The 16,355-nt window shown below is 41.1% G+C and overlaps 1 protein-coding gene and 2 long non-coding RNA genes across 3 annotated transcripts in view; 1 reads left to right on the top strand and 2 right to left on the bottom strand.

Annotated features, from left to right (window-relative positions):
• Window positions 1-1,233: 1,233 nt before the first annotated feature.
• On the bottom strand, window positions 1,234-14,111 carry LOC149044627 (uncharacterized). Its single transcript, XM_089207844.1, has 9 exons — window positions 14,095-14,111; window positions 13,380-13,435; window positions 12,431-12,531; window positions 11,611-11,668; window positions 6,469-6,569; window positions 4,822-4,882; window positions 4,088-4,143; window positions 3,139-3,239; window positions 1,234-1,976 (listed from the first exon to the last, which is right to left on the bottom strand). Exons 1-6 carry the CDS (start codon window positions 14,109-14,111, stop codon window positions 4,823-4,825), a joined length of 393 nt encoding a protein of 130 aa, XP_089063970.1. The 3' UTR covers window positions 1,234-1,976; window positions 3,139-3,239; window positions 4,088-4,143; window position 4,822.
• LOC149044625 (uncharacterized) overlaps window positions 10,532-16,355 on the bottom strand; it is an 8,199-nt gene continuing 2,375 nt past the window's right edge. Inside the window, exons 2-4 of the long non-coding RNA XR_016187318.1 lie at window positions 15,761-15,861; window positions 14,114-14,174; window positions 10,532-11,268 (exon numbers count right to left, since the gene is read on the bottom strand). This is a non-coding gene — a long non-coding RNA (uncharacterized LOC149044625). The remainder of the gene's footprint in view (window positions 11,269-14,113; window positions 14,175-15,760; window positions 15,862-16,355) is intronic.
• On the top strand, window positions 14,173-15,029 carry LOC149044626 (uncharacterized). The gene is made up of 2 exons (XR_016187325.1): window positions 14,173-14,509; window positions 14,681-15,029. It is a non-coding gene; the product is annotated as an uncharacterized LOC149044626 (long non-coding RNA).

Here is a 16,355-nt window from a genome sequence, read left to right as displayed (position 1 = left end):
CATCGCGTGTGGAAATGAGGGTCAGGGTTAGGGTTAGGGTTTAGGGTTAGGGTTAGGGTTAGGGTTAGGGTTAGGGTTAGGGTTTAGGGTTAGGGTTTAGGGTTAGGGTTTAGGGTTAGGGTTAGGGTTAGGGTTAGGGTTAGGGTTGCTTAGGGTTAGGGTTAGGGTTAGGGTCCAACAGTACGCCAAACGACTGGGTACATCCGTTCAGTTTGTCACCCTCAACTGTAAATATGTGTAGCTCTGGATTCATACACTTTTAAAGCGCGTTCCTTCGACGTACGAGTTTCTACCAAAGTACACAAAACGAAGCAAAAATGCCTGGGATATTTGACAGGCACTTGCGACCTCCCTTTAGAAAATGGACCGATCGTCGGGAAAATACTCTCCGTTTACCGAGCAGAATAAGCCTCAGAAGGTTGGTTCTACGAGTCTTAGACTGAAAGTCCTTGACATCTACTCACTACCTTCGCCATCTGTTTTGTCTGTTTCCATTTCGACACCGAGGGGGTACTGGGGTGTATGCATAGAGTTGAGCCCGCGCTCCAAAATTTAAAAAAAAATTATTGGAGCCAAAATCAAAAAGCTTCGGACAATGAAATACTCCTAGAGCAAATTCAAATCACAGAAAACGTGCCTGTCAAATTGGCGAAATGAAATAAATATGAACCCTCCACTCCCACAAGTGACCAAGACAGAACTTCTCCTTACAGTATGAATACAATATCAAGCAGGCAGGTGACGAGAATGGAGAAGAACATCGATCATGGGATTAGTAGTTGAGCCAATACCAAATTCTTTGAACTCACATCATAAGAGTTGTCTGGCAGATAGTAAGGACAATTACTAATCAGATCTTGGGAGTGAAAGGGTTTCCTACATCGAGGTTGCACTGTCCGGTTTTAATGCCCGTATACTAGCACATGAGACATTTCTGCGATTTGATTGGCTTAGAGCAGTGGTGTTTCAGCTTAATTTAAGCCAAATACCTACATGTGAAAATTACAAACTAAACCCGGGTAGCGGTAGAGACGAATAACAGCATAATTTGTACCTGATGTTTGGCATGAATACCACTGGTGATATTTCAAAATTGCCTCAAATGCCACCGGCCTAACAGCTGGTGAGACTACGCATAACAATTTCGAAATATCACTGCAGGCATTTAGGTCAAATATCGCTAGAGATCATCCAATTACCTACACAAAGACAAAGGACAAAACCACACACTCCTTTGAATATAAATTTGGGCATCAGTCTTTATTTTCAACAACAATACCAATGAATGTGTCAAAACTTTTCTTGTCTACTCCATTCGGTTAGGCAGTATTGTTTAGAGGGGGAAAAAATCTCCAGTCATCACTGCCTGCACACATTCAACCTTGATGGTGGCACTTGATAGCTACATCACACCAGCACAGTTCCTGCCCTTGCATGTCAGCTGCTGCAACTGAAGAAAAGAGAGAATTTTGCTCATCTGTTGACACTGATAGAAACATGAAATTGCACAGCAAAAAGTATGACAATTCCTTAAGGCCAGAGCTAGCTTCACACTGAATTCCTGCACTTTTTGAAGCAATAATAACCAATCCAAAGTGTCTGAATGAAATTCAGCTGCAAAGGAGGAATGAATTAATGTCAAGGGTTGATGTGATAATGATGGACGGAGTTAAAAGTTTCTGATGGCTGTCATTTCCATAGCGCTGGTCGCAGGCCTGCGGCAGACTGTTGAGGTGGTAGCCCCAGGTGCCCAGAAGGCCTGCGCGCGTAGCGCAATGGTGATCATGGCCTGTCAGGGGAACGACAGCCTCTTGTGTGTTCAGTGGGGGAAATGTTACGTAGACGGGTAAATGGATGGTATAATCCAGAAATCTAGTAATGTCATTGACCATATTTACCTGCAGGCGAGGCGAGGCGATGTGACAGCTGTTAATAACCCTTTCACTACCGCAAATGACCTGGAGAGAGAATTTTTCCTAACGATATAAATACAATATCAACAGGGTGAGTGCTGAGAATCCAGAACATCATCTCAATTTGGGGACCATTGGTTGATGCCATACTAAATTCTACCAAGGAACTACCATCATAAGGATTGTATGGTTGACAGTGAGGAGAGGTGCAAATTTGATCTGGGAGCTAAAGGGTTACACTCAAGTGGTAAGGGACGTACAGGTGCAATCTGGTTTGAAGGGAATTTCATTCCTGTGCAAGCCCTGTCATTTCAAATGGCTGACAGATAACAATAATAATAATATTATCTCGGAGTGGGTGATCAATCATTATTCTCACGGATTTGATTTTATGAATTGACTGACCTTTTTTTTTTTTCCCAGGGAAGGATTCAATTTGTACTTCACTTGGTCCTTGTTTTGCCTACAGGCAGGAAAGCAGGAAAATTCACATTGACATTCAATTTACAGCCTCCTTTTAATGAAGCCTTTCACTCCCTCCCAAGATCTCCATAGTAATTCTCCTTACTGTCAGCCATACAGTTCTGGTGACGTTGGCTTGGAGAATTTGCTATTGGATCAGCTTAAGTTCCCTTCATTTCTATTTTTCTTTGATCTCATCACTTGTCTGCTTGATATTGCACATTGTATATTGGATATTGGATATTGGATATTGGATATTGGATATTGGATATTGTATATTGGATATCGTATATCGTATATTGGATATTGCATATTGTATTATCATTTCTACTATTATTAAATGAGACTGCTATCATATCAGGGGTGATTTTGTAATGAGAACTTAGAGGCTGCCCACTCTTGGGGTTGAAGGGTTAAGATTTTTTCTTTCGTTAACGTATTGCAAACTGTACATAACTAGTAAAGCAGATCCTATTTAATGGTTCAGAGATGACCTTTCTACAAGTAACTGGAGTTGAGGCAATGGAAGATATTATTGCATGCTCAGTGTATTGTAGCAGAGTATTGAAAATTAGTTTCCTGTTTCTGAATTCCAGCGGTGGATAACTCTTGTATTCCAGCACTGTTATTTCCCAGCCCCTCTTAGCTGTTCTCAGTTTCTCAGCAGGAGTTAACTGTTGTATTCCAGTACTGTTAATTTGCAGCCCTAGACAGCCGTTCTGAGATTACCAGCAAGGAATAAATATTCTTTGGCAGTACTTACTTGTATTTTCCAGCTGGAGGTAACTGCTATGTCTAAGCACAATTCTTTTCTGGCCCCTCTTGGCTGATTGGAGTTTGCCTGCTCCAGTCGACTGTTATTTTCTGTAAAACAGAATAATATACATAAGGACCCAGGCACGAAGTGAAGAAACCTTCCTTGGAAACCTTGGAAACAACACAATGTTTTTAATTGCTCAGATGGAAAACCAAAAAATTTTACTGTTTGTTAAAAACAATGTTATGCAATGTTAAATGTTACATAATGTTAAAAATATCAAGGCCAAGAGTAATTCTGAACACAAAATTTAATAAATTTGACAGCTGTGAAGTATATAGCATTGCTTATGAATGAGACAAGAACGTGCTTTTAAATTTCCATCCTACCTGAATAATGTCTGCGTAAAAATTGAGCTCAAATGTAGTATTTTTAACTTATACATCTACTCCTAGTAAGTGGCCCTGGCAAACTATCTTTACATGTCACTGCCAATAAAATAACCCTCCATCTTCATAAAGATCTAGGTAAGCTCTTAAGGCCTTCCTGTCATTTTCTTAAAGCATGGCCTCACAAACTTTTTCCGTTGGCTCCACCAATAAAAAACATTTAGGGAAAGTCAAATAATCAATACCACAACTAGTACTTAAATACTAAGTTAGCAATTGACTGAGACACCATTAGCACCACCATAAAAAAATGTAAGAACCCTCAACTGGCTGAAACTTGCATCATTCAGTTGCATACTATTCTTCCCATATACTGACTTTTTTGGCATGCAAAACACTCCCGTGGTAAGGGACGTACAGGTGCAATCTGGTCCGAAGGGAATTTCATTCCTGTGCAAGCCCTGTCATTTCAAATGGCTGACAGATAACAATAATAATAATAATATTATCTCGGAGTGGGTGATCAATCATTACTCTCACGGATCTGGTTTTATGAATTGACTGACCTTTTTTTTTTTCCAGAGAAGGATTCAATTTGTACTTCACTTGGTCCTTGTATTCCCTACAGGCAGGAAAGCAGGAAAATTCACATTGACATTCAATTTACAGCCTCCTTTTAATGAAGCCTTTCACTCCCTCCCAAGATCTACAGAGTAGTTCTCCTTACTGTCAGCCATACAGTTCTGGTGATGTTGGCTTGGAGAATTTGCTATTGGATCAGCTTAAGTTCCCTTCATTTCTATTTTTCTTTGATCTCATCACTTGTCTGCTTGATATTGCACATTGTATATTGGATATTGGATATTGGATATTGGATATTGTATTATCATTTCTACTATTATTAAATGAGATTGCTAAAAACATGAAATTTCTGCCAACAATGCCAATAGGCAGTGGAGAGAAGAGGTAGAGAGAGAGAGAGAGGCGATGGAATGGTCAGTGCAGGAGAGTGGAAGAAATGCTCACAAGTTGTAGCTGCAGAGGTGAAACTTTGAGGGGCTGTCGTTCCTAGACCGCTGGCCGGTTGGTGACGGCAAACTGTTGAGGCCGGAGCCACAGGCTCCACCAGCGCTAGCGCGCGTCGCAAAGCGAGCAGCGGGGCTTGCCAGGGGAAAGGCAGGGCACTGTTTGTGCAGAGGTCAAGGAGGGACATAGACCAGCAGGTAGTAGAAGGATGTTTTTTTTTTCAATGGTCTGTTTTCAGTGGTGCACTTTGGGAACAATTGATTGTTATTCATACCTCAGTCACTGGGTGGATGTGCAGGTGCAGGTGCCTGTGCAGGACTTGGTCCTTGGTTGGCCTAGAGGAAAGAAAAGCAGGGGTCAAAAATTAGCATTGACATTTTTGATTTGAAACATGTAATATCATCATCATTATTATTATTATTATTATTATTATTATTATTATTATTATTATTATTCAGATTGCATTTCATGCATTTAACCCCTGGCCAGTAATCCTGGAAATGAAGAAAGGAAAGCCTGCCCTCTTACCACAGGTAGAGGGTTGTTTTGGGCATCATCATTGCAAAACTGTTCTAATTTGTACTCCTAACGATATCAATACAGCATCAACAGGATGAGTGCTGAGAATCCAGAACATGGAATCCAGAATCCTGTGCAAAACACTCCAGTGGTAAGGGACGTACAGGTGCAATCTGGTTTGAAGGGAATTTCATTCCTGTGCAAGCCCTGTCATTTCAAATGGCTGACAGATAACAATAATAATATTATCTCGGAGTGGGTGATCAATCATTACTCTCACGGATCTGGTTTTATGAATTGACTGACCTTTTTTTTTTCCCAGGGAAGGATTCAATTTGTACTTCACTTGGTCCTTGTTTTGCCTACAGGCAGGAAAGCAGGAAAATTCACATTGACATTCAATTTACAGCCTCTTTTTAATGAAGCCTTTCACTCCCTCCCAAGATCTCCAGAGTAATTCTCCTTACTGTCAGCCATACAGTTCTGGTGATGTTGGCTTGGAGAATTTGCTATTGGATCAGCTTAAGTTCCCTTCATTTCTATTTCTCTTTGATCTCATCACTTGTCTGCATGATATTGCATATTGTATATTGTATATTGGATATTGGATATTGGATATTGTATATACCTAGATGGTCGATATTGTGTGGATAATGTAAGGAGAAACTCTGTGTTGGTCACTCACTTCTGTGTTGGTTGGAGTTAAAGGGTTAAATATAAAAGTTGCATTGCACTGTCTAACCCTAAGCAAGCAAAAAAAAAAAAACCCAACACATCAAGTGTCAACCCCAAGCAACTAGTTCCCACACAAAACTCTGAGGACATTCTTACAAAAAGTCTTAAAATCTCTTGCTTTAACCGGCCTTTGACTCCCAAGATCTGATTGGCTGCCACATAATTGTAAATAAGTGACAAGAATTTGGTGTTAGATCAAGATCACGACTTCTACTCGATAAGGTCGAGTTTTCTCCTGACCTGTTTGCCAGATAATGTTTAGATATTAATTACAGGGAGAAGTTACGTGTGAATCACTCTTGGGAGTCAAAAAAAGGGTTAAAGCCTCAGAATTGGCCAAGGAAGAACCTTCCCAGATTTCTACATCTAGTTAGCAGCCCATGCAGCTAGCTAGCTAGCTAGCTAGCTAGCTAGCCTCTACAATCTACACTTGTAAAGAATTGAGAAAATTTAAACAAGCTGGCCAAACCAGTAATCTCAATACTCACTCGTAAAGAAAGAATCGAGAGATTTCAACAAGGTGGCCAAACCCAAAAGAAAAGGTTCATTGCACTTGCATTATTTTCATGCTCATGCAGACAACATTCAGACAACCTGTTAATTTGCAGCCCTAGACAGCCGTTCTGAGATTACCAGCAAGGAATAAATATTCTTTGGCAGTACTTACTTGTATTTTCCAGCTGGAGGTAACTGCTATGTCTAAGCACAATTCTTTTCTGGCCCCTCTTGGCTGATTGGAGTTTTCCTGCTCCAGTTGACTGTTATTTTCTGTAAAACAGAATAATATACATAAGGACCCAGGCATGAAGTGAAGAAACCTTCCTTGGAAACCTTGGAAAATAGACTATGTTTTTAACTGCCAACTTGGACGTGTACAAACAGGCAAAACAAACAAAGAGACAGACAAACAGACAAACACTCGCTCGTCGCTCGAGTCAGGAGGACGCTCGTCCCCTGCGGCTGAAAGCCCTGTATTTGCGAACAGAGAGAAAAATCTACGGACGGAAAAGGCTTTCGACTCTCTTGCGAGTTGCTTCGTTCTCAGAGTCGATCGGCTGCTGGTTTTTTTGCACTCGCGCGTTCGTCCACGTGTGCGCCACGAATCGAGTCGAAATCGAAGCGGCTTCGCAGACGAGGTGCGAAATCTTCCAAACGAACGAACGAACGAACGAACGAACGAACGAACGAATATTGCGCAAAGAGAAGAAGGTTGAAATCGACTCGCCCGCAGTCGAAAAGCCTTCGTTAAGTTGTGGGAGTGAACTCAATTCAGATAATATATACAGCCACTAGAGAGTCTCCAAATAAGTGCTCTCCTCGCCCCCAACGAATCATTCTTTGCACAGGGTTACCTTGAACACAGCAACATCGCAACTTCGAAACCTCGGGGATGGAAGGTGTGTGATGCCATATTCCCACTGCCTCCGATTTCGTGGAGGCGAAACGAAAAGACATGTCTCTCTAGCTCGCAGGGCCAGCTAGTCGAGTCACCTAATGCGCGTGCGCGCGCGCCTTGGGGAGGGGGGGAGGGGGGAGGGGGGGACATTTGGCGCTAGGCCGATATGGCCGGCCAACTAGCCAATCAAATAATAATAAATAATAATGATAAACTATATTTACGCGTTTCCTATTACTACCGATAAGCATGCATTTGGTTTTGTCCAAATTTAAAGTCATTTTTTTTTTTTTTTCGTGTGTGTGTGTGTGTGTGTTCCTTTTAACGATAAAAATGCTTTCGGGAAATAAAAACGTATAGTAGTGATCAGCTCTACGCGCAATATATTTGAAGAACTTTCCGTCCATCGGACGCAAAATTCATTCTCTTTGGAAGTCGACGGGGTGAAATTTTCATTGAATTAATTCCTTGCCGTCCCACGTTGACCAAAGTACAAGGGGAGAGACGCGCTAGTTCCCACACATTGCTTTCAGTTCGAGTCACGTCGTGTGTAAGAAGTCACGTACCTGGGAAGGCAGGAAGTGGCCAGGGCTATCAATCATTTATTGTGTACGCGCAGAACCTGCGCGAACACAATAGAGACCTCCACTTCCGGTGCCATTTTTGGAAACTTGCAGCCATGTTGTCATGTAAGCACGAAACGCGAGGAATGGCGAGCGCGTCGTTTGTTGAAGTGGATAAGTCACGACACCTGACCTAATACATCGTCGATTTTCAATCTCTCATCAAATAATCGTCCTCGAGTGTTCGTAGCTTCTCTCTTTTCTGTTTTAGCTTGCTGGAATTCGCTCGAGGGTCCTAAACTTTGATCCTAAATATCTGCGTAACCACCATAGCCAGATCGCAGCACTCATGTATATACGTCGAAGGTGCATACCAGACAGTAACAACAGGTGGCTGTGGTTTCTCCAGCCAGAAGATCCCACTGAAGAAGAAGAGATCGACAGGACTGTCTTCCAATAGGAGGTACCTAACTGTAAAACAAATTTTCAGTCAGACTGTAAGCTTTTCACTTGGATGTTCATTTTGGAGTTCGAGATGATCAATGTCAACGTCTCTCACAGACTGTGGATAGATATTCAAGCTATGAGGACATTAGTTTTTTCTGTGACAATGGTTTTACTCAATTTTGAAATTCAACCAGGTTGCATGTTCATTTTAGAGTTCAACACAGGCCAGTGTGTTCTGAAGAAATGAATGTTTTTTTTGCGACAATCGTGAGAGGTGGTTTCAGTCAATTTTATAACAAGATGATCAATGTCAAAGTCTGTCGCAAACTGTGGATAAATATTCAAGCTAGGGCAGTGGTGTTTTTCTGAGGAAATTGGTCTTTTCTGTGACAGTGGTGAGATGGTTTTACTCGATTTTGAAATTCAACCAGCATGTTCATTTCAGAGTTCAACACAGGCCAGTGTGTTCCGTAAATGTTGTGTTTGCAAGATTTTTTTTTTTTTAAGTTCCTCACAAGCCGTTGATGATAATGTTCAAGCTAAGGCGGTCGTGTTTTTGTGAGCAAACTAATTTTTTTCTGTGACAAAGGTGACAGATAGTTTAGCTCGATTTTGAAATTTGACCAGCGTGTTCATTTTGGAATTCAACACATTTAAAATAAAATTGAGTTGATGGTTGAGAAAATGTGTACTCGTTCTCTGCTATAATAAGTTATTTTTAATAACCGCCACAAAAGGGAAGCAGGTCGCTGTGCCCACAAAGATGAGAACATTCAAAAGTGTCTCCTTTAACTCTAGTCACCACGATCGCTATAAATGCAGCTTTCCTTACCAAGCTGTCAACCAATTGCGATAAAATGGTCTTTTGTTTTCACCTTCATTTCACTAAAGAGGTTTGCAGTTCAGAGAAAGGAATTGAACAACAATTAGACTGCCGACAAAACTCTGAACAGACAAATTCAACCTCTTTTTCCAATTGTCAGTCCGAGATCTCTCTTTGGGGCACTTTGCCAAATTTCGCCCTCCATATTGAAATGAAAATAGATCCTCGTTAAGAAAAGCAGTGCATTATAGTCTAAGTTCAAGGTTTTACCCCCAGACAGGCGGTAAGGGTTGTTATTTAAGCAAATTCCTTCCAACTATTAATGGTTCCAGAAAGAAATTCACCCTTGCTTAGGAATTTTTTCAGCTAACCCTAACACTCACCGTGCTTTTTCCGGCTAAATTCAACCATCGCGTGTGGAAATGAGGGTTAGGGTCCAACAGTACGCCAAACGACTGGGTACATCCGTTCAGTTTGTCACCCTCAACTGTAAATATGTGTAGCTCTGGATTCATACACTTTTAAAGCGCGTTCCTTCGACGTACGAGTTTCTACCAAAGTACACAAAACGAAGCAAAAATGCCTGGGATATTTGACAGGCACTTGCGACCTCCCTTTAGAAAATGGACCGATCGTCGGGAAAATACTCTCCGTTTACCGAGCAGAATAAGCCTCAGAAGGTTGGTTCTACGAGTCTTAGACTGAAAGTCCTTGACATCTACTCACTACCTTCGCCATCTGTTTTGTCTGTTTCCATTTCGACACCGAGGGGGTACTGGGGTGTATGCATAGAGTTGAGCCCGCGCTCCAAAATTTAAAAAAAAATTATTGGAGCCAAAATCAAAAAGCTTCGGACAATGAAATACTCCTAGAGCAAATTCAAATCACAGAAAACGTGCCTGTCAAATTGGCGAAATGAAATAAATATGAACCCTCCACTCCCACAAGTGACCAAGACAGAACTTCTCCTTACAGTATGAATACAATATCAAGCAGGCAGGTGACGAGAATGGAGAAGAACATCGATCATGGGATTAGTAGTTGAGCCAATACCAAATTCTTTGAACTCACATCATAAGAGTTGTCTGGCAGATAGTAAGGACAATTACTAATCAGATCTTGGGAGTGAAAGGGTTTCCTACATCGAGGTTGCACTGTCCGGTTTTAATGCCCGTATACTAGCACATGAGACATTTCTGCGATTTGATTGGCTTAGAGCAGTGGTGTTTCAGCTTAATTTAAGCCAAATACCTACATGTGAAAATTACAAACTAAACCCGGGTAGCGGTAGAGACGAATAACAGCATAATTTGTACCTGATGTTTGGCATGAATACCACTGGTGATATTTCAAAATTGCCTCAAATGCCACCGGCCTAACAGCTGGTGAGACTACGCATAACAATTTCGAAATATCACTGCAGGCATTTAGGTCAAATATCGCTAGAGATCATCCAATTACCTACACAAAGACAAAGGACAAAACCACACACTCCTTTGAATATAAATTTGGGCATCAGTCTTTATTTTCAACAACAATACCAATGAATGTGTCAAAACTTTTCTTGTCTACTCCATTCGGTTAGGCAGTATTGTTTAGAGGGGGAAAAAATCTCCAGTCATCACTGCCTGCACACATTCAACCTTGATGGTGGCACTTGATAGCTACATCACACCAGCACAGTTCCTGCCCTTGCATGTCAGCTGCTGCAACTGAAGAAAAGAGAGAATTTTGCTCATCTGTTGACACTGATAGAAACATGAAATTGCACAGCAAAAAGTATGACAATTCCTTAAGGCCAGAGCTAGCTTCACACTGAATTCCTGCACTTTTTGAAGCAATAATAACCAATCCAAAGTGTCTGAATGAAATTCAGCTGCAAAGGAGGAATGAATTAATGTCAAGGGTTGATGTGATAATGATGGACGGAGTTAAAAGTTTCTGATGGCTGTCATTTCCATAGCGCTGGTCGCAGGCCTGCGGCAGACTGTTGAGGTGGTAGCCCCAGGTGCCCAGAAGGCCTGCGCGCGTAGCGCAATGGTGATCATGGCCTGTCAGGGGAACGACAGCCTCTTGTGTGTTCAGTGGGGGAAATGTTACGTAGACGGGTAAATGGATGGTATAATCCAGAAATCTAGTAATGTCATTGACCATATTTACCTGCAGGCGAGGCGAGGCGATGTGACAGCTGTTAATAACCCTTTCACTACCGCAAATGACCTGGAGAGAGAATTTTTCCTAACGATATAAATACAATATCAACAGGGTGAGTGCTGAGAATCCAGAACATCATCTCAATTTGGGGACCATTGGTTGATGCCATACTAAATTCTACCAAGGAACTACCATCATAAGGATTGTATGGTTGACAGTGAGGAGAGGTGCAAATTTGATCTGGGAGCTAAAGGGTTACACTCAAGTGGTAAGGGACGTACAGGTGCAATCTGGTTTGAAGGGAATTTCATTCCTGTGCAAGCCCTGTCATTTCAAATGGCTGACAGATAACAATAATAATAATATTATCTCGGAGTGGGTGATCAATCATTATTCTCACGGATTTGATTTTATGAATTGACTGACCTTTTTTTTTTTTCCCAGGGAAGGATTCAATTTGTACTTCACTTGGTCCTTGTTTTGCCTACAGGCAGGAAAGCAGGAAAATTCACATTGACATTCAATTTACAGCCTCCTTTTAATGAAGCCTTTCACTCCCTCCCAAGATCTCCATAGTAATTCTCCTTACTGTCAGCCATACAGTTCTGGTGACGTTGGCTTGGAGAATTTGCTATTGGATCAGCTTAAGTTCCCTTCATTTCTATTTTTCTTTGATCTCATCACTTGTCTGCTTGATATTGCACATTGTATATTGGATATTGGATATTGGATATTGGATATTGGATATTGGATATTGTATATTGGATATCGTATATCGTATATTGGATATTGCATATTGTATTATCATTTCTACTATTATTAAATGAGACTGCTATCATATCAGGGGTGATTTTGTAATGAGAACTTAGAGGCTGCCCACTCTTGGGGTTGAAGGGTTAAGATTTTTTCTTTCGTTAACGTATTGCAAACTGTACATAACTAGTAAAGCAGATCCTATTTAATGGTTCAGAGATGACCTTTCTACAAGTAACTGGAGTTGAGGCAATGGAAGATATTATTGCATGCTCAGTGTATTGTAGCAGAGTATTGAAAATTAGTTTCCTGTTTCTGAATTCCAGCGGTGGATAACTCTTGTATTCCAGCACTGTTATTTCCCAGCCCCTCTTAGCTGTTCTCAGTTTCTCAGCAGGAGTTAACTGTTGTATTCCAGTACTGTTAATTTGCAGCCCTAGACAGCCGTTCTGAGATTACCAGCAAGGAATAAATATTCTTTGGCAGTACTTACTTGTATTTTCCAGCTGGAGGTAACTGCTATGTCTAAGCACAATTCTTTTCTGGCCCCTCTTGGCTGATTGGAGTTTGCCTGCTCCAGTCGACTGTTATTTTCTGTAAAACAGAATAATATACATAAGGACCCAGGCACGAAGTGAAGAAACCTTCCTTGGAAACCTTGGAAACAACACAATGTTTTTAATTGCTCAGATGGAAAACCAAAAAATTTTACTGTTTGTTAAAAACAATGTTATGCAATGTTAAATGTTACATAATGTTAAAAATATCAAGGCCAAGAGTAATTCTGAACACAAAATTTAATAAATTTGACAGCTGTGAAGTATATAGCATTGCTTATGAATGAGACAAGAACGTGCTTTTAAATTTCCATCCTACCTGAATAATGTCTGCGTAAAAATTGAGCTCAAATGTAGTATTTTTAACTTATACATCTACTCCTAGTAAGTGGCCCTGGCAAACTATCTTTACATGTCACTGCCAATAAAATAACCCTCCATCTTCATAAAGATCTAGGTAAGCTCTTAAGGCCTTCCTGTCATTTTCTTAAAGCATGGCCTCACAAACTTTTTCCGTTGGCTCCACCAATAAAAAACATTTAGGGAAAGTCAAATAATCAATACCACAACTAGTACTTAAATACTAAGTTAGCAATTGACTGAGACACCATTAGCACCACCATAAAAAAATGTAAGAACCCTCAACTGGCTGAAACTTGCATCATTCAGTTGCATACTATTCTTCCCATATACTGACTTTTTTGGCATGCAAAACACTCCCGTGGTAAGGGACGTACAGGTGCAATCTGGTCCGAAGGGAATTTCATTCCTGTGCAAGCCCTGTCATTTCAAATGGCTGACAGATAACAATAATAATAATAATATTATCTCGGAGTGGGTGATCAATCATTACTCTCACGGATCTGGTTTTATGAATTGACTGACCTTTTTTTTTTTCCAGAGAAGGATTCAATTTGTACTTCACTTGGTCCTTGTATTCCCTACAGGCAGGAAAGCAGGAAAATTCACATTGACATTCAATTTACAGCCTCCTTTTAATGAAGCCTTTCACTCCCTCCCAAGATCTACAGAGTAGTTCTCCTTACTGTCAGCCATACAGTTCTGGTGATGTTGGCTTGGAGAATTTGCTATTGGATCAGCTTAAGTTCCCTTCATTTCTATTTTTCTTTGATCTCATCACTTGTCTGCTTGATATTGCACATTGTATATTGGATATTGGATATTGGATATTGGATATTGTATTATCATTTCTACTATTATTAAATGAGATTGCTAAAAACATGAAATTTCTGCCAACAATGCCAATAGGCAGTGGAGAGAAGAGGTAGAGAGAGAGAGAGAGGCGATGGAATGGTCAGTGCAGGAGAGTGGAAGAAATGCTCACAAGTTGTAGCTGCAGAGGTGAAACTTTGAGGGGCTGTCGTTCCTAGACCGCTGGCCGGTTGGTGACGGCAAACTGTTGAGGCCGGAGCCACAGGCTCCACCAGCGCTAGCGCGCGTCGCAAAGCGAGCAGCGGGGCTTGCCAGGGGAAAGGCAGGGCACTGTTTGTGCAGAGGTCAAGGAGGGACATAGACCAGCAGGTAGTAGAAGGATGTTTTTTTTTTCAATGGTCTGTTTTCAGTGGTGCACTTTGGGAACAATTGATTGTTATTCATACCTCAGTCACTGGGTGGATGTGCAGGTGCAGGTGCCTGTGCAGGACTTGGTCCTTGGTTGGCCTAGAGGAAAGAAAAGCAGGGGTCAAAAATTAGCATTGACATTTTTGATTTGAAACATGTAATATCATCATCATTATTATTATTATTATTATTATTATTATTATTATTATTATTATTATTCAGATTGCATTTCATGCATTTAACCCCTGGCCAGTAATCCTGGAAATGAAGAAAGGAAAGCCTGCCCTCTTACCACAGGTAGAGGGTTGTTTTGGGCATCATCATTGCAAAACTGTTCTAATTTGTACTCCTAACGATATCAATACAGCATCAACAGGATGAGTGCTGAGAATCCAGAACATGGAATCCAGAATCCTGTGCAAAACACTCCAGTGGTAAGGGACGTACAGGTGCAATCTGGTTTGAAGGGAATTTCATTCCTGTGCAAGCCCTGTCATTTCAAATGGCTGACAGATAACAATAATAATATTATCTCGGAGTGGGTGATCAATCATTACTCTCACGGATCTGGTTTTATGAATTGACTGACCTTTTTTTTTTCCCAGGGAAGGATTCAATTTGTACTTCACTTGGTCCTTGTTTTGCCTACAGGCAGGAAAGCAGGAAAATTCACATTGACATTCAATTTACAGCCTCTTTTTAATGAAGCCTTTCACTCCCTCCCAAGATCTCCAGAGTAATTCTCCTTACTGTCAGCCATACAGTTCTGGTGATGTTGGCTTGGAGAATTTGCTATTGGATCAGCTTAAGTTCCCTTCATTTCTATTTCTCTTTGATCTCATCACTTGTCTGCATGATATTGCATATTGTATATTGTATATTGGATATTGGATATTGGATATTGTATATACCTAGATGGTCGATATTGTGTGGATAATGTAAGGAGAAACTCTGTGTTGGTCACTCACTTCTGTGTTGGTTGGAGTTAAAGGGTTAAATATAAAAGTTGCATTGCACTGTCTAACCCTAAGCAAGCAAAAAAAAAAAAACCCAACACATCAAGTGTCAACCCCAAGCAACTAGTTCCCACACAAAACTCTGAGGACATTCTTACAAAAAGTCTTAAAATCTCTTGCTTTAACCGGCCTTTGACTCCCAAGATCTGATTGGCTGCCACATAATTGTAAATAAGTGACAAGAATTTGGTGTTAGATCAAGATCACGACTTCTACTCGATAAGGTCGAGTTTTCTCCTGACCTGTTTGCCAGATAATGTTTAGATATTAATTACAGGGAGAAGTTACGTGTGAATCACTCTTGGGAGTCAAAAAAAGGGTTAAAGCCTCAGAATTGGCCAAGGAAGAACCTTCCCAGATTTCTACATCTAGTTAGCAGCCCATGCAGCTAGCTAGCTAGCTAGCTAGCTAGCTAGCCTCTACAATCTACACTTGTAAAGAATTGAGAAAATTTAAACAAGCTGGCCAAACCAGTAATCTCAATACTCACTCGTAAAGAAAGAATCGAGAGATTTCAACAAGGTGGCCAAACCCAAAAGAAAAGGTTCATTGCACTTGCATTATTTTCATGCTCATGCAGACAACATTCAGACAACCTGTTAATTTGCAGCCCTAGACAGCCGTTCTGAGATTACCAGCAAGGAATAAATATTCTTTGGCAGTACTTACTTGTATTTTCCAGCTGGAGGTAACTGCTATGTCTAAGCACAATTCTTTTCTGGCCCCTCTTGGCTGATTGGAGTTTTCCTGCTCCAGTTGACTGTTATTTTCTGTAAAACAGAATAATATACATAAGGACCCAGGCATGAAGTGAAGAAACCTTCCTTGGAAACCTTGGAAAATAGACTATGTTTTTAACTGCCAACTTGGACGTGTACAAACAGGCAAAACAAACAAAGAGACAGACAAACAGACAAACACTCGCTCGTCGCTCGAGTCAGGAGGACGCTCGTCCCCTGCGGCTGAAAGCCCTGTATTTGCGAACAGAGAGAAAAATCTACGGACGGAAAAGGCTTTCGACTCTCTTGCGAGTTGCTTCGTTCTCAGAGTCGATCGGCTGCTGGTTTTTTTGCACTCGCGCGTTCGTCCACGTGTGCGCCACGAATCGAGTCGAAATCGAAGCGGCTTCGCAGACGAGGTGCGAAATCTTCCAAACGAACGAACGAACGAACGAACGAACGAACGAACGAATATTGCGCAAAGAGAAGAAGGTTGAAATCGACTCGCCCGCAGTCGAAAAGCCTTCGTTAAGTTGTGGGAGTGA

The sequence above is a fragment of the Pocillopora damicornis genome, chromosome 5 (genome assembly GCF_964200805.1).
Source record: "Pocillopora damicornis chromosome 5, jaPocDami1.2, whole genome shotgun sequence".
NCBI lineage: Eukaryota > Metazoa > Cnidaria > Anthozoa > Scleractinia > Pocilloporidae > Pocillopora > Pocillopora damicornis.
This window is presented reverse-complemented; position numbering and strand designations above follow the sequence as displayed.

Bases quoted from the DNA above. Each gene is read 5' to 3' on its own strand.
- LOC149044627 (XM_089207844.1), bottom strand. The intron at 11,669-12,430 runs GTAAGTACTGCC...TCCTGCCTGTAG, and splicing joins CCTCCAGCTGGAAAATACAA to GCAAAACAAGGACCAAGTGA. The intron at 4,883-6,468 runs GTAAGTACTGCC...TCTTTCCTCTAG, and splicing joins CCTCCAGCTGGAAAATACAA to GCCAACCAAGGACCAAGTCC.